The sequence below is a fragment of the Mobula hypostoma genome, chromosome 21, assembly GCF_963921235.1.
Source record: "Mobula hypostoma chromosome 21, sMobHyp1.1, whole genome shotgun sequence".
In the NCBI taxonomy this organism is placed as follows: domain Eukaryota; kingdom Metazoa; phylum Chordata; class Chondrichthyes; order Myliobatiformes; family Myliobatidae; genus Mobula; species Mobula hypostoma.
Window position 1 is genome coordinate 40,991,170 of NC_086117.1, and position 19,181 is coordinate 41,010,350.

At 40.8% G+C, this 19,181-nt stretch overlaps 1 protein-coding gene across 2 annotated transcripts in view; it reads right to left on the minus strand.

Moving 5' to 3' along the window:
- The window catches only part of pnpla7b (patatin-like phospholipase domain containing 7b), a 334,759-nt gene that overhangs the window by 84,244 nt on the left and 231,334 nt on the right, over positions 1–19,181 (minus strand). For both annotated transcript variants that reach the window (XM_063073811.1, XM_063073810.1), the window contains exon 27: positions 3,798–3,954. In XM_063073811.1, the coding sequence (XP_062929881.1) occupies positions 3,798–3,954 (157 nt within the window). The remainder of the gene's footprint in view (positions 1–3,797; positions 3,955–19,181) is intronic.

The window sequence follows — 19,181 nt, forward strand, 5'->3', positions numbered from 1 at the left end:
GGTGCCTGAGAAAAGGCTGGCAGCGAGCATAACATGAATTCAAAATGATAATAACAGCATGTGAACAGGAAAGAGAATGCAAGAGGAGATGCAGGGCTGATCACAGACCAAAAAAAAGAGGCAGAGGCATGACTGATATACTAAATTATTTCATGTTATTTTTCACCAAGGTAGAAGATGCTGCTGGAGTCTCAGCAAAATAACATGCAGTTGAAATTTTGTTCTTTAAAAACTGAAAAAGCTGTAGTGAAAAGGCCAACTGTGCTTACAGATGATAAACCACCTGATTCAGATGGAATGTATCCTATATTAATGGGGGAAAATGCAGAAGTCTTGGTCATAATCTTCCAAACAAATTCAGAGGTGGTGTCCAAGGATTGGAAACTTGCAAATGCTACACCTTTGTTCAAAAAGAGTGTAACAATAAACCCAAGAGATCAGATCTGTCAGCTTAATACACAGTTCCAGAAATCGTAAATCATTCACAGAATGAGTTATCATTTGGAGAAGGATGGATCAATCAGAAAAAGCCAACATGGATTTGCTAAAAGTAAACCACATCTGACTGACTTCTATTTTTTCTGATGAAATACTGTAACTAAGGTAGTGATGAGGGAGATGCAACCCACAAAGCACAAGTGAACTTCCAAAAGACACTTGATAAAAATGTTACACAATTGACATGCCATCAACATTAAAGCCCAATGTAATAAAAAACTGCAGCATCATGATTAGAAAAATAGACTTAATAACAGAAAAGAATAATAATGAAAGATTTGCACAGAAGTGGAGTGTACTGTAGAGAGAGACCAGGGGGGACAGAATACCTTTTCCTAATATGGAGTTAATACAGAACTCAGAGGAACAATGAACTATAAAATATAATAATAGTTCTAAACATCTACAGTTGCTCACAATAGCTTCATCATAAAAATTGAAAGTGGTATGTTTGCTGAGAAATACTCAATGTTCAGCCTCACTCAAAACTCCTCAGTGTACGAAGCAGCCAAACTTAATTTAGACAATATTTAAGCATGGACTGATGTGCAGGTGACATTCATATCACAACAGTGTGGGTGACGACCATCTCTCAGAAGATTCCAACCACCCATCGTCGCCAAGTCCCCAACCACCAAAATCCGGCAGAAGTCACTACTGACCAGAAAGCTAGGCCAGCCACATTAAATACCGTGGTTACAAGAGCAGCTCAGAACACTATGTATGCTGCAACTAGTAAGGCACCACCTGTCCACAGTAAAGCAGGGGTCCATGGGCCACTCAGTTGGTAAGGCTCCATGGCACAAAAAAAAACCCTGTTCTAAACCCTTCCCACCAATTAAAACTCAGGAGCATCAAGGAACATTCTTCGTTTGCCTGAATGAGGGCAGCCCTCAGGAAAGCAATCACCACCTAGGATACAGGGACAAAGCAGCCCATCCGTATCCACACTGTGGTCACTGTTAGTATCATGCACAACATGCACTGCAGTTACTTGCCAAGGCACCACCAAGGACAACGGCAGCAGGTGCATAGCAACACAGCTCTCCGTAGGTTCCCATACCAAGATTATTTGGAAATATATCACCAGTCCTTCAACAGCACTGTGAGAGTGCATTCATCAGAAGGACTGCAACTGCTCATAACCATTTCTCAAGAGATAGGCAATAAAATCTGGCTGTTCAAGCAACATCTTCGGAAGTAAATGGTCTTAGCCAGTACTGCATTGTTCAAAGATTTATGCTCACATATTGTACACTCAAGCTCATCTGTTCCCATGTCATTTAGAATTGTACTATTTACGCTGTAATGTCTCAGTGCCTTGCCATAAGGTAATGCTGCTCATAATTGCGTGAAATTTCATCACCCACATCTGCTCACTCTGCCAGCATATTTATTTCCTCCTGCGGACTTTTAACACTTCCTCTTCTACTAATGTGGAAACCGTAGACTCATCTTTCACAGATGGTGGTCCGAGATGCTAGACAGGGTGGGAGTCGTTACTCAAAGCTCCCAATACATGGCCTCAAGATTGCCAACGTCATCCTGAATGTTTCTTCTCCAATACAATTGGTTGCAGGCAAGGGTTCTTAAGAGTAAACGGGGATGTTGCATTTTTTTTTCAAGGAAGCTTTCAGAATGTCCTTTGTTTCTTTGATAATACATTGCCTGTTTCTGGAATTCAGGGTCAGGTACATGACTAATAAGGCTATCCATCAGAGCCAGCTGAGTTTTATCAATGACCTCAGTGCTGGAGGTGTTGGCTTGGGATAGGACACTGATGTTGATTTGTTTACTCTACTGGTGAATTAATGTTACATATAAATTCTTTAGCCTGCTGCGACTTTGATAATTTTATATATCTCTGTTAAATTTCTCCTGTCTTCTTCATCCCAAAGAAATTAATGCCAACCTAGTGAATTCTCCCCAATACAATAACTCTTCAACCTTAGTAAATTTGTTGTAAATTTCCTTTGCATCTGCTCTATTGCCCATACATCTGAAATGCAGTCTGAACTCCACATGTCACTTTGTAATGATTCCCTGTTCAGATATCTCTATATCCCTTCTCATCGACCTTACCTACCCATACTTCTATCTTCAGAGGTCTCTGAGCACACTCTTAAGGATCCCATTCCTCTAACACTCCTCAGTATCCTGTCAGTTATCATGCATTTCATGGCCTTGTCTACATTCCCCAAATGCATAATTTCACACTTGTGAGCTGGAATGCCATTTTTGTGCCTACCAAACCAGTAAGTACCTTTCTGCAATTTCAGAATTTCTTCTTCATTGTCAACCATACAGTCAAATTTAGTTTTGTCATTTCCAAAATGTCAGAATCAAGTTTAATATTAACGGCATATGTCATGAAATGTGTGTTATGTGGCAGCTATATATTGCAATACATAATAATAAAAACTGTAAATTAAAGTATATATATATATTTTTTATGTTAAATTAAATAAGTAGTGTAAAACAAGGGAAAAAAGGTAGTGGGGTAGTGTTCATGAGTTCAATATCCATTCAGGAATCTGATGGCAGAGGGAAGAAGCTGTTCTTGAATTGTTGAGTGTGTTCCTTCAGGCTTCTGCACCTCATTCTCTGATGGTAGCAATGAGAAGAGGCGATGTCCTGGGTGTTGGGGGTCCTGAATACTGGATGCCGTCTTTTAGAAGCATCACTCCTTGAAGATGTCCCTACATTTAAGTCTGTATCATTTGCACAATGAAAGGCAAAGGAGCTGGTTGTGTTTCACCATACTGAAGGCGTGCCTACTATTACAGACACTTATTTAAAGAAGATCATTTGCAAGCTGCAATTTAGGAGTTCTGTTACCCAAGAAGCTGGCAGTAATTCTGGTATAGCAACATAAACTGGATGACATTTTTCACATGGATGTGAGATGATGACATAATTAATAACAGCATTTGTTAACAAAAAAAATGCACATTAGAGGAAAAACATTCCTGCACGCATACTTTCTGTTGCCAGGAACGAGGCACTATAGCATGGCAAGGACCCAGAGAAGCTGCAGTCTGGAGCAACAGTCTGCTGGAGGAACTCAGAAGGTGAAGCAGCACCTGTTGGGGGAAAGGAATTAAGGTCCTGATGCAGGACTCTGACCCAAAACACTGACGATTCTTTTCCCTCCACAGATGCTGCTTGACTGCTGAGTTCCTCCAGCAGATCAATGTTGGCCTTAGTGTTAAGGTACAGGACACACCTTCCTTCCCTTGCCTCACAAGTCCATGCTCTTCTCTTGGTATCCAGTCTCACTCAGGAGCTGAAACTCTTACCTTTGCCCACTGAACGGCTCTGTTCCTCATGCGGTGTGCATTCCTTTCCTCTGCGTAGAGCGCTCCCATGAAAGAGCCGATTGAGGTTCCACCCACCATGTCGATGGGGATACCAGCCTCGTGCATTGCTCGGATAATCCCCACTTGAGAACAACCCCTGCAGGAACAAGCACAGTTCATCAGATTGCAAAATGCAGAGAATTTTCCAGCTTTGCCGATTAGTAATTGAGGTAGTTACAGTTTCATTATGTTCTGCTTCATGCTTGGAACCTTAGTAATACAGTTGGGGAAAAGAGATTAAACAGTTTAAAAAGTACACAAGAGAAAGGGAGCCAGAAACATATGGTGATAGACTGAGATACGGTAGGCAGAAAAGGAAGAGAATTGCATGGAGTATAAATATTGGGGCAAACTGACCAGTTCAGTGCATTTCTATCTGCTGTTACATTACACACAGCTCAGAGAACAGATACCTGTTATCTGACCACATTATCATATAACATAGTTATCATGTTATTCCAGAGATCAGAACACACAATCCACACTCACACCCCAAAATTGTTGTAGAAGAAGGGTTCAGCTTCTGATGAAGGAATGGTTTCAGCAAGGCCCTCCTAGCTCTCTCAGCTAGATAAAATATCCCCAAATATTATATAAAGAAATGCAGTGGGAGAGGGTGTTCAGTGTCTATAATTATCCTTCAAACAAAACATCACTAAAAACAGATTAGAATTTTAAATCTGGAAAACTGTGGTAAAATGCGTTTAATTATGGTCATGATAGAATACAATTAAATTTCCGATACCATTCACGCACATCATCAAAAATAAAATATTTCCTAAACCAGTGCAGTTGGTAACCACAATTCAATGTATTTCTATGCAGTAACTTTTTTAAATCCATAAGCCTCATCCCAGACACAAATGGGTTAGATTTCTGAAGCCCCCTTGGTTATGCAAGGAGGTAGTGTAAACACTCAAATTTTACAGGGTATTCAACTGCTGTGGGTAGCAAGAGAAGTCAGAAGCTGGTCCATCTCCTCCCTACAATGAAGCACAGTTAATCAAAAGCACACCACACCTCAATCATTCATTATGCAGTCACTATTGCTAGACAAATCACTCCAGTTTTTTTCCCCCTCTTTTTTTTTGAAAATAGAGACCTTCCCAATGGCCCAGTCTCTGGTGTTTATGAAGCCTCCAAAAATAATCCTGACGAAGGGTCTCGGCCCGAAACATCAACTGCACCTCTTCCTAGAGACGCTGCCTGGCCTGCTGCGTTCACCAGCAACTTTGATGTGTGTTGCAAAAATAATCCTACCCTTCATTGTTGCAAATAAGATTTTTAAATCGTAAATTAAACCCTTATACTATAAGCAAAGTCTTTTCAGGATGGTTGCTAGAGACTAGTGAAATTCCATAGGGATCCATGTTGGAATGACAACTTTTTCTTTGATATGTTAACAACCTGAATGAAAGGACTGACTGAATGTGGCCAAGGTTGCAGACAATACAAAGATAGGTGGAGGGGCAGTTGGTGTAGAAGCAGGGAATCGGCAGAAGGAATTCAACAGTTTCGAAGAGCAGACAAAGGGTTGGCAGATAGAATGTGGCATTAAGAAGTTTAAGATTATGCTAGTAAGAATAAAGTTGTACACTATATTTAAATTGAGAGAGAATTCAGAAGCTGGAGGTACAAAGGGACTTTATTTATTTATTTAGCAATACAGCATGGCCTTTCCAGACATTCAAGCCATGCTGCCCCAGCAACACCCAACAAACCTGATTAATCCTAACCTAATAGCGGGACTATTGACAATGACCAATTAACATCTTTGGACTGTGGGAAGAAAGTATTCCACAGGGAGGACAGAGACTTCTGAGCGGAATTGAACTCCGGAACGCCCCAAGCTGTAATGGTGTTGCACTGCTATGCTACCGTGGTGCCCAAACTTGAAAGTCCTTGTTCAAGATTCCCTTATGGTTAACTTGCAGACTGTGTTGGCAGCGAGGAAGGCAAAGGCAACGATAATAGTCAATTCGAGAGGACTAAAGTATAAAAACAAGGATGTACTGCTGAGGTTTGGCAAGGCATTGATCAAACTATGTTTAGAATATTGAGAACAATTTGAGGCCCTGTATCTGAGGAAAGATGTGCTGCTGCTAGAAAGGGTTCAGAGAAGGCTGAAAAGAATGACCCCAGGAATAAAAGGCTTAATGTGCAAGGAGCATCAGATGGCTCCGGCTGGACCCGTACTCAATGAAGTTGAGGAGGAGATGAGAGACCTCACTGAAACCTACAAGATACGGAAAGGCCTGGATAAAGTAGCGTTGAAAGGATGAATGCATTAGTGGCAGAGCCCAGGATCAAAGGGCACAGACTCAGAATTAAGGGACGCCCCTTTAGAACTGAAAGTAGAATTTCTTCAGCCAGAGGGTGGTGAATCTGTGGAATTTGTTACCACAGATGAGATACAAGTGGTTCAGGTATGACCACCAGAAAGCCATCTCACATGCGAAATAGCAATTCCGGACCAAGCTGGAATCACAGAAAGCTGCTCGACAGCTGTGACAGGACTTGCATGCTATCACCTCCCACAAAGCAAAACCAAGTGACAAAAGTGTCAACAAGGTTGCACTCCCAGATGAGCTCACTGCCTTTTACGCTCACGCTAATGCACAAAACACAGTCCCTGGCAACCCTGTAGTTTCAGTCTCTGAGGCTGAGATGACAGCATCCTTCAGGAGGGTGAACCCACAGAAAGCACTTGGTCCAGAAGGTGTACCCGGCAGAGTCCTGAAGGCCTGTGCTATTCAATTGATTGGAGTGTTCACTGAGATCTTGGACCTCTTGCTTCCAGCAGGCTCAAGAAGAATGTGGTAACCTGCCTCGACGACTATCATCCAGTAGCACCTACGTCCACAGTGATGAAGGCTTTGAGAGGATGGTGATGAAACATATCACCTCCTGCTATAGGAGTGACTTGGATCTGCTTTAATTTACCTACCATCAGAAAAGGCCCACACCAGATGCTGGCTCTTCATTTAATCCTGGAATATCTGGACAATGAAAATGCGTACATCAGGATGCACTTTACCAACTACGTCTCTGCATTCAATACTATCAACCCCTCAAAACCATTCACTAAGCTCTAAGCCTTTGGCTTCAATACTTCCTTGTGCAATTACATCCTCGATTTCCTCAACAGCAGACCACAGTCAGCTCAGATTGGCAACATCTCCTCCACAATCTCCATCAGCCTAAATGCACCACAAGGCTGCATGCTTAGTCCCCTGCTCTACTTACCTTACACTTATGACCGTGTAGCTAAGCACAGCTACAATTCCACATTTAAGTTTGTTGACAACACCATTGTCATTGGCCGAATCAAAGGTGGTGACGAATCAGCATATAGGAGGGAGATTGAAAATCGGACTGAATAGTGACACAACAACAACCTCTCACTCAATGTCAGCCACACCAAGGAGCTGATTATTGACTTCAAGAGGAGGAAACAGGAGGTTCATGAGCCATTTCTCACTAGGGGAATCAAAGGTGGAATTCCTCAGTGTTATCATTTCAGAGGATTTGCCTAACATCCAGCATACAAGTGTCATTACAAAGAAAGCACGGCAGCACCTCTACATTTTTAGAAGTTTGCAAAGATTTGGCATGAGATCTAAGACTTTGATAAACTTCTATGGATATGCAATGGAGAGTATACTGACTAGCTGCATCATGGTCTGGTATGAAAACACCAATGGCCTTGAATGGAAAAGCCTATCATGGGTAAAGCCCTTCCCACCACTGAGCACATCTAGAAGGCGCACTGCCGCAGGAAAACAGCATCCATGATCAAGAAACCTACCACCCAGGCCATGCTCTCTTCTTCCTGCTGCCATCAGGAAGAAGGTACAAGAGCCTCAGGACCCACATCACCAGATTCAGGAACAGTTATTACCCTCGACCATCAGGCTCTTGAAGCAGAGGGGATAACTTCACTCACTCCAAAACTGAACTGTTCCCACAACTTACAGACTCATTTTCAAGGACACTTCATCACACGTTCTTGATACTTATTACTTTTCAATTATGATTTTGTTTTGTTTTCTCCTTGCATTTGCAGTTTGCTGTCTTTTGCTCACTGATTGTTCATCTATCTTGTGTGTAGATTTTCATTGATTCTACTGTGTTTCTTTGCATTTACTGTGAATGTCCATATGAAAATGAACCTCACAGTAGTATCTGGTGACATATATGTACTTTGATAATAAATTTATCTTAAACTTCGAAAGGGCTGTGGAAGCCAAGTCATTGGGTGTATTTAAGTCACAGATTAAGTTCTTGATCGCTAAAAAGGTTGAGGGTTATGAGGAGAAAGCAAGAGAATGAGGTTGAAAAAACTCAGCTGTGATTGATGGTGAAGCACTGTCCATGGGCCATAAGGTCTAATTCTGCTCCTTTATGTGTTAACTCAGGCAAAAGTGGATTTGCGTCAAAAAGCGACATTTCCAGTAACTGTGTCTTTTCCTCCACCTTTGGGTAACCCAATTATGTTTAAATTGATGCACTTCAGCCTATTTCTTTGCAAAAAATAAATGTTTTAAATAGGATAAAAGCTTTTGCCTGTATACCAAAGGAAGCTAGTTCATTTTATTTAGTTCTTTTTATTTATTTATTGAGATACAGTGCGGAATCGGCCCTTTGAGCTGAGTCGCCCAGCAACCCCCAATTTAACCCTAGCCTAATCATGGAACAATTTACAATGGCCAGTTAACCTACTAGCCAGTATGTCTTTTGGTCTGTGGGTGGAAACTGGAGCACCCGGAGGAAACCCATAGTGATAAATATTGGATCAAGCAATGGATTGTAAACCACAACCCAATGACACTGGTGATGCAAACAGTATTGAAACCAGCACACTGGATTAACAACATCAGCAAGAAGACAGGCAAAGACAACACTGAAAAGGGTACGGTTGAGCAACACACACAAAATGCTAGTGGAATTCAGCAGGTTAGGCAGCATCAATAGAGGGGGAAAGGGAGTCGGAATTTTGGCCCGAGACCCTTCATCATGACTGGAAAGGAAGAGGCAAAAGTCAAAATAAGGAAGTGGGGAGAGGGACAGGAATACAAGCCTGCAGCTGATTAGGTGAGGGGGAAGGTGAGTGTGTGGAGGTGGGGAATGATGTGACAAGCTGGGATGTGATAGATGGAAGAGGTAAAGGGCTAAACAAGAAGGAATCTAATAGAGAGGACAGTGGACCAGGGAATAAAGAAAAGAAGGGGGACCAGAGGATGGTGATGGGTAGTTTATGAAGGCAGGGGAGAAGAAGAGAAGGCCACAAGGAAATGAAAAAGATGGGAAGCAATGGAAGGGAAAAAAGTGGGGGCTGCGGAGAAGTTTCTTGAAGTTAAGAGAAGTCTACTATACGTTCATGCCATCAGGTTGGAAGATACCAAGGGTAGAAATACCCATTTAAAGCATAAGTGAGACTTGTGGAATCCAAGGCAATGATTTCCTTTTTCCAGAAATATCAAATGAAATGTTATTCTCATTAAACGCTGACACTTTGCTTATAAAATTCACTAGGAATAATCTGCTCCTATGTCACTCCACAGTTGGCTGTGACCTCAGATGATATATCACAACATTTAAAAGCAAGCACATCAAAGTCAGAAATAAAATGTAATACCTGTAATGTGTTGGGTCTGGTTTTGATTTATTGCATAGAGATATCAGAGACCAGTCAACAACTTGGCAGTAACAAAGATCAGTCAAAGCAGAACTTCCCAGAACCAAGACAGGCTCACACTTGCATATATTAATATAGAGTTCAAACTGATCTCCAAGTGCTTCCTCCATTTAATTTAAATGTTTTAATGCCAGGAAACTAATTAAAGAGATGGTAATTGTAAGTAATGTTCAGGAAAGGCAATGCAGAGTCCAACAATGAGATTTTTGCAAAATTTGTGGAACCAAAGTGCATGCGCACGCAGACACCCACTCCCACACACACCCTCATACACACCCAACCCTAAAGGCCACGGTTTTGTTCCCTGTCATTATGTAGGTAGTGCACTGTCAGACAGCACTGTGAGTCACTCATAATCTGCGGCCTGTTTTAGGGAAGAGAAAGCCTGGCAATAATTATTGTTCCATTCACCATCCAATAGCTCCAGTGGGAAAATAATACTCTAAACCTGAATCACAGCTACTTAATGAACACACAGTGAGATCCATTAAGATATCAGTCCTGGAGCATAGCTACAAAATAAGGCAAAGATCCATCTCTCAATTTGCTTTCGCCTCCCCCGTTCACACTGACATCCACTTAGCAAGATTCGAATCCCCTGTTGATGTCCAGTTCATCCTGCTGCCCAATCCGTGACTGAAAAACATTTTTAAAAATAAAACTGGTGATGCTGGAAATCTGAAATAAAAACTGAAAATGCTAGAAATGCCCAGAGAAACAGGCATCATCTGTGGTAAGAGAAATAGTTAACTTTTCAGGTTAGAAACCCTTCAAGAGCACTTTTGATGACTATTTCCTCTCTTAACCTACTACTCATCTTCTGTCTTATATGAATACACTTCCTTTTGTCCCCATTTGCCAGCTGATTCTATATATACACATACCACCAACACATGAGAAAGGGGAAGAGCAAATGCTGGAATCTAGAGCAAAAAACATGCTACTGGAGTAACTCAGCTAGTCAGGCAACTTCTGAAGAGGAAAATGGACAGTTGGTGTTTCAGCTCAAAACCCTTCATCAGTCCAGATAAAAGGAATTGATCCAAAATATCAACTGTCCATTTCCTCCTGCCTGACCTGCTGAGTTCCTCCAACATCTGATTTTTTAAATATATGAAACAGATGTACACACAGCACCATGAGATAAAGGAAATATGTACATTAGAAAGGGTGGGCAAAGCCATGAGATGTCGGAGCAGGCCACCGAGATGATAACAACATGAGTATTCAGATTTACTACCAATTTAGCGTAGCCACTTTATATTAGGATTCAAATGTCATGCTGTTCTAGACACCATCTGCTGCAGCTCAATGTGAAGAATGGCTTTTGAGGTACTGGAGAGAACATGAAATTATCAAATAGCCTTTGCCTTGAGACATGAGAAAGAGAGAAAACTGAAAGAGGGAAAATGAAATAGTAAAGGACATAAGCTGTTAATAGAAAAGAGACAGGCAGCCATGATAGAAAAAAATAAATAATTTTTGATAGATTGCCAGAGCCGGAAGAAACAGTGTGTTCTGTGCCCTGGGTTACCTTTTGTTCCCAACACTGACTAGCTTGTCCCACCATATTTTCATTAGTATTTTGACAGAGGAAGGCATTTTCCCTACAAAATAAACATTCCATTATTGAAGATGGCATGTTGAAGTCTCCTGCTAAAAAGACAAATACCAGAGATCAACTGGCAAAAGTTGATTACATTCTAGTACCATCCCTCCTTCATTCCTTAGCAATAAAAGGCAGATAGATTTTGCAAGGAGTTATTAGCAATACTTATTTAACAATCCATGTCAAACAGATTAAATCAAGGATATATATACAGCTGCTGGGAAAGTGTGAGTAACCATGACAGATCTCACTCAACCTGGGATCTTTCAGGGAGAAGACTATGTAGCATCCACACCAGGACCACCACACTCAAAAACAGTTACTTTCCCCAAGCAGTAAGACCAATCAGCAGCTCCACTCACTAACTAACCCACCCTCACAACCCCCACCATCACTACTTTATCATTTCCTGTCAGAGTCACCCTATGTACAGACACAGGTGTGCCTATGTTACTTTATCAATGTATATGTTATATAATGCATTTATATTTATTGTGTTATTTTTATTATTGTGCTCTTTATCTCATCGGGGTTTTTTTTGGGCTGCATCAGATCCGGAGTAACAATTACTTTGCTATCCTTTAAACTTGTGTACTACAAATGACATTATACAATCTTGAATCTTAATAATAATGCAGCTGTATTCTTAGTATGCAATACGCTTGAATCAGAATTTAGGATACACAAGATAAGCATCAACTTCAATCAATGGAAAATTCCTCACTCGAGTTATAATACTGTGATGTTTGATCCATACTCTACACTCTTCAAGAGCACGAGGCATGCAATCTTAATATCATTGAAACTTGGAATGTCATTCGCCTTTGGATAAGGCACTACAAATGCCTAACTTTGCAAATATCTAACTTTGCAAATTTCTGTCAAAGGTTTTCTTTAGTGTCATCTCTCACTTAGTGACAGTGCATTCAGCACTGGTCAGAACGTGAAGAATGCAAGAACCACTTGACAAACTTGAGTATAAGACGAGAGCAGATCTTAAACCAGTACTTACAGAGTTGTCAGAGATGCAGTCTGTCAGAATAAACACCACACTCTGTCTGCCTTATTTACACTACATAAAGTTTCACTATCTGACTATTTCTGAAGGTTTGGCATGACTCACCAGGTGACGTATCCTGTGCCTTCCAGAAGATCATCAGGGCTCCTTTTCTCACATTTTCCTGGAATTCACCAAGACTCAGAATCCTGCACATGCTCCCATGATTAACCAACACCCTACTTCCCAGGCATTCTTGAAATTCATTAGGGCCCTGGCTCCCTTGCTCCCTTAAGATTCACCAGAACCTCAGTTCCTGCAAATCCTGAATCTTACATCATTCATGGGAGAACTTAACATACTGTGTAACATTTGGGTATACTAATTGAAAGCCTTTCATTTGTACGTACCAAACCCAAACAGAGAAGTCGTCCTGGGTTTAGTTTTAGGAATTAGAGGTGGGCAGGCAGAAGAAGCTGAGAGAGAACACTTTTGTGGTAGTGGTCAGTTAGATTTGGCTTAGTTAGGGAAAAGGACAAACAAAAATGAGAACTTTGCTGATGTATTTGCTAATACTTCCTGATCATTTAGTCACATGTGTTCAAGGCACAAAAATGTTCACTTACAATGATACATAAACTGACCTTGTCAGCAGCGAAGAGGAAAGTTTAAGTCTATAGAAAGTTCGTTGGGCAGAATAACAGAAAAGAGAATTTAAATAATTTAAGTGCCAAAAAATATACAATGAATGGGAAGATAACGAACAGGCATGGAGAAACAGAGGGGCCTTGAAGTGTATGTCACAGATTGTCAAAGATAACAGGGCAGATGGGTGAGGTAATTAAAAAGGATAGGGATGTTTTCCTCTATTAGCTAAGACATTGAATACAAGGGACAAGGATCACAACGGAAAAGAGGAAAAGAATTTTCATAAATGTGTTAGCTGGTGTCCGGAACACCTGCCAAATAGGTGCCTGGGTGCCTGTTAGCTGAGTTGTGCCCTGCAGGGGAACAGAGCCGGAAGATGGGATCAAAATAAGTATTGTTTATAAACTGTCAGAGACCTGATGGGCCAAATGCCCTCCTTCTGTATTATAAATGTTCACAGAAAAACAACTGCATATTTCCTACAACACTGACATAGTTTAACAGTGGGTTAATTCGCTTAAAAGTGTTTTGACGCTTGCTAAGGCCAAAGGTTTTATTAATGTTTTTTCCTTCCGTAACCAGCTCCAGACTTAAATTATATCCCAGCTTAAGGTTGTGCCATTATTAAACATGCAGACTGATCTGCTCAAGCATGACTCTGATTAAATTCAACAGTAAGTTCTGCTGTTTTATGCCATAAATATGTGTATCAGCTCACACTTCTCAAATCAAAGTTTGATTTGAACACCACAGAGATGTCACCTGATAAAATTCTACTGGTTTGTTTAAAAGTGTAGTTCAACATTAAAAGCTGCATGTAACAGTCAAGCAGCAGTAGTGCATAGGCAGCCATTTACCTATTGTACCTGCATCATCTCCTTCAAAGAGCTCCCCAGTAATCTCATTACTCTTTCCCCATAATCCTACAATTCCTTAATTTTATTAATATTTATCCAATTCCTTCTTAGATGCTACTGCTAAATGTGATTCCATTACCCTGCTCGGTCATCCCAAATCATAACTTGACCTCTCAAAAAGAATTCACCACAGAAATTGTGAACACTTCTGAAGAACTGGCTGATTGTGAATTGAAAAGTATAACTTGTGTTGGCACTATTCTCTGTATGATTGTTTAATCAATATATCTAGTAGTTGTTGACAGATTTCCTGTTGTCATAACTGGAACAAAAGAAATAACTTCCATTTACCAGTATTTTTAAAATTGGATTATTCAGCAGCATCAAGTTTATTACTTGCTTAACAAGATGCAGGCACAGTAATCTAGGTCAGCATTATGTAGAGCATTCCATTCAAATCTAAAGATAGAACTGTGCTGGCAAGGAAGATCAAAAAACAATCATTGTACAGATTTTAAAAAATCAGAACCAATGCTTTCCAAAGCTGTGCAGATAAAGCATCACAAAGCTATCCGGTTAAACACTGTCTCTTGGGAAGAAACTCAATTCTTTAAAAAACAAACATCATGTAAGTTCTGCAGTGAGGTTTTCCTCTAACTTGAAACTTTTATTTATTACAGCTAACAATTCAGAACAATCTAGAAGGTGAAACACAATGAATGAAATTCCAATCAAGATGCTGAAAGTCCAAATAATTACCTTGCTTACAAAAGTATTAAGTGAGAAGTTTTAACATGATTTAATCAAAAGGCTGAGTTCCCCTCTGGTTGTTTGAAAGGTGACCTGGTATACACCATCAAAGCATGCATAAGGTGAGCAGAGATGTTTCTATATGTATAGCAATCAGAAATTATAAGTTTCAAGTACACACACAGACACAGACATCAATAAATTTCGTAAAGGACAGAGGAGAACGTTTTTCATTTGGAGAATGCTTAGAACCTGAAACTTGTAATCACATTGAGCAGTTGGAAGATTAAAAATGAGAGAGGAAAAACAGCATATTGCATTCAAAGCTAAAGATAGAACTGCAAAGCATCTTTGTAGATGATGCAGGATATGAAGAGATTTTATGGAGCATATGCAGGTTGGCTGTCTGAGTGGCTTGTTTCTGTGCTGTCAGTGCTGTTGTATTCAATTAATGAGATTTAATCACTATCCTCACATTAGCTTTGCATAGCATTGTGCATCAACAGCCCCTCCCTCAATCTATAAGATCAAACTAATCAAATCTTCAATCTATACCAGGAACTGACTTAGTGATTGGTGAGGTGGTATTTTGTACACAGAAACTCCACTTCACAAAGTTACTATTTTGTACAAACTTTACTTTTGCACGGTAAATAAATCCAGTAACAAGGGACCCAACCCCATCACTAACAAGGTTCATAAGCCTAGGTGTTGCAAGGAACAGGGAGGACCCAAAGAACAGACTATTAAATTAAGAGAAAGGAGCCTGCATGGGAAGTTAATAGTTTACTGATAGGCTAAATTCTACCTCTCAGTCAAGTGCACTCCGTTTTCATTAATGTCAAGCCTTTATGGATCTGCTCACCTGAATCAACCCACACATCACTTGTCACACCCTGTCAAATCTACTGGATATCAAAGCTACAATATGATGCTCGAATGGAAACTGTATAAATAATCCTCTGCTTTAGGATGTGAGATGTCATTGCAAGGTCTGGCGGCAATTCGAACAGCTCTAATGCAAAATGGCACCTGACATCGCAGACATCGAACACCCACAGACCAAAGGGCGGGCAAAGGGCATTACAGAACCTTTCTGCACATCAGGCCTTTGATAAGGTCAATCCTTTGTATGTAGAGTGAATGTTTCTGAGAGAGAAAAAAAAACCTTCACAAGTCAATCAAACAAAAAGAAAACACAAGAGAGAGAAAAGAAATTCCTCAGCCTCTAGAACTTCATAAATGGTTTTCCATCCAGTTCCCTTGCTTATAGTGCACTCTTAGAGACAGTTGGACAGATACATTGATTGGAATAGTTTAGAAGATTACGGGCCAAACACTGACAGAGCTGAGATTGGATGGGGCATCTTGGTCAGCATAGACCAATTGGGCTAAAGGGCCTGTTTTTGTGCTGTACCACTCTATAGGGAGCACTGGCTTATCCATTCTCTCTGTCTCTACCCTCCAACACCATCAAAACCTGCATCAGCTCCTACCACTTTCATAAGATATCGATACAATTATGCTGTTGTTCCGTTCATAGCTACTTCTACTTAGCCCTGATACAAGTATTCTGGAACCGAGCTTAGGCTGGACATTTAACAATTATTTCCCTCTACTCTTTTCATTTTAAGTGTTGTGGTATTGATGTACCAGCAAGAAATCAGCAGTCAGCATTGAACATGGATCAGTACAGCACAGGAACAGGCCCTTCAGCTTGTATTGTCTGTGATGACCATAATACCAATTTGAACTATAGATCTGCCCACACCAGTTATATCTCTCCATTCCTTGCCTGTTCACATCTGTCTAAATGCCACTTAAATCTTGTTATTGCATTTGCTTCCACTACTTCCCCAGCAACACATTCCAAGAACCTAACACTGCGTCATAAAAAAAAATTTGTCTGTAAATCTCCTTTAAACTTACCTCCTCTCACAAACTTATGCACTATAGCATCTGGCATTTCCATTCTGGAAAAACGGGAACTATCTACTCTATAGCTCTTATAACTTTATTTGTTTCTACCAGGTCACTCCTCAGCTTTCAATATGCCAGATAAAGCAATCCAAATTTCTTCAACCTCTCCTCATAGCAAATACTCTCCAGTTCAGGCAAGGTTGTGGTGAACTTCCCCTGCCCCATCTCCAAAGCTTCTACATCCTTCCTGTAATAAGGTGATCAAAACAGCACATAATACTCCAAACAGGGCCCAAACAAGTTTTTACACAGCTGTAAATTAACTTCCAGACTTTTACACTCAACGCACTAGCTTGCTGGATGACTTCTCCACCAGTCCACCTACTTACATAAGTCACTTTCAGGGAGGTACCGACTTGCTCTGTACATTTGCAGGTGAGGGGGTGGTTACAAGGGGAGCAGGCTGTAGGCAGAGTGAGTTTGGGGTAAGAGAGGGGATTATTGTAGAGAAATATGGTGAGATCTGGGAAACTCCATTCCAACCTATACCTGTGAATCTTTGCTATCCACTAATGGTGTTGTGGAACATTTTAGCTCGGGTGCACCAAGTTTTAGATATTAAACACCAACCTCCATACCCACTAAACAATACTACTGCTTCAGGCAGTTAATGCCAACATATAGTACATGCTGCTGACAGTGTCAAATAAAGTATCTTGTTTGTCATTATTCTTGTACTGTAACTCATCCGACACCATCTGTCTTTCTAGATTTAATCTATCTCTGAACATTAATTACTTTGTGAGAAACATTATTCTGACTGCTCAACACTCTCGATGCACTGACTGATCTACAGCACTGGCACTCCACTGGGATTGATCAACTACAGATTATATGCACACGGAAACAATCATCGCCATCTTCTGGCAATGACAGAGTGTGCAGAGAACTGGTAACGTTCACCATAACATTCACATAAAAGATTTACTATTTTGAAAATAATGATAAAAATTCAAGTGTTAGAAATCTAAAATAATGCTGAAAATGCTGGAAATATTCAGCAGATCAGACCAAATCTGATCTGTGGGGGAGGAGGGGAGGAGAGGGGAGGGGAGGGGAGGAGGGGGAGGGGAGGAGGGGGAGAGGGGAGGGGAGATGGAGGGGGTGAGGGGTGACGGGGAGAAAGGCGGAAAGGGAGAGGAGGGGTGAGGGGTTTCGTCAGTTCGGACAAAACATCAGTTACAGTACCTGAAAAGTGACTGTGAAAGAATATCCAGTTTCTATTTTAGATTTTCAAAATCTGCAGTTTTCTATTTTGGATTTCTGTTGAATTCACTGCCAGCTCAAGTTTGAAGTTCAGTTCTGACATCTTCTGCAAGTTTGTACATCCTCTCCGTGAACACATGGGTTTCCTCTAGGTGCTAAAATTTCCTCCCACAGCCCCAAGCCATACCAGTTAGTAGGTTAACTGGTCATTGCAAATTGTCCTGTGATTAGGTGGGTTGCTGGGCAGCACAGCTTGGTGGGCTGGAAAGACCTGTTCCGCACTGTAGCTCTAAATAAATAAACGTACTCCCTCCCAGGATGCCGACCTAGAAGAAACTCTAACTTTTCTTTGATGGGAGTTACTTTTTTCTCATTCACCCTCAATGCTTTCTATGTATGCTTGTGTTTTTTTGATATGTTATCTAAAACTGATTATAAAGATGCTCCTCTTTCCTCATGAAAATCACTGTCTTCACTGCATGGGGATTCCAACTAAGATTCTACCTTTTCACATTTCAGATCCACCCAGCAATGTAGATATGTTCCAAGGTATTCAGCATTTGTTGAATCACCACTCTCACCATGTTCTGAGCACTACATTTAATGCTGGGGGAGTTTCTGACGTGCCTCTCAAAGCTGCCCTAGTCTGTAGTTCTATTTCATGCTCACTACATTCAGAATCGATAAAGACTTCCCTATCCATCTGTTTGGTCATCCAAAACAGACAGCTTCATAAACTCGTTCTAATATTCCATCTGCATTTTCCTACACCCATCACTATCTCAATGTGAGGACATAGAACAGTACAGCATAGTGCAGACTCTTCAGCCCACAATGTTGTGGCAACCTTCTAACCTAATCCAACATCAATCTAACCCCACCCTTCCACATAGCTTTCCATTTTTCTATCATCTATATGCCTATCCAAGAATCTCTGAAATATCCCTAATGTATCTGCCTCTACCATCCCTGACAGTGTGTACCATGAACTTCCACTCTGTAAAAAACCTACCCCTGGCTTCCCCCTAAAGTTTACTCCAATAATTTCAAATTTATGCCTCTTGTAATAGTCATTGCTGCTCTGGATAAAAGGAGCTGGCTGGCCACTCTGTCTATGTCTCTTATCATCTTATATACCTCTATTAAATCACTTCTCATCCTCTTTCACTCCAATGAGAAAAGCTCTAGCTCACTCAAGCTTTGTTCGTAAGACATGCTCTCTAATCTGGACAGTATCTTGGTAAGAGTAGACTGCACCCTCCTTAAAATTTCCACATCCTTCTTATAATCAGGTGACCAGAACTGAATGCATTACTCAAAGTGTGATCTAACCAGAGTTTCACAGAGCTGCAACATTACCTCATTGTTTTCAACTCAATCCCTTGACTAATAAAGGCCAACAGACCATACACTTTTCTTGACTTCCCTGTCAATTTAAGTGGCAACTTTGAGGGATCAATGGATGTTTGCCCCAAGATCCCTCTGCTCCTCCACACTGCTAAGAATCCTGCCATTAACCTTGTACTGTCTTCATCAGGTTCGACCTTCCAAAGTGCATTAATTCACACTTGTCTGGATT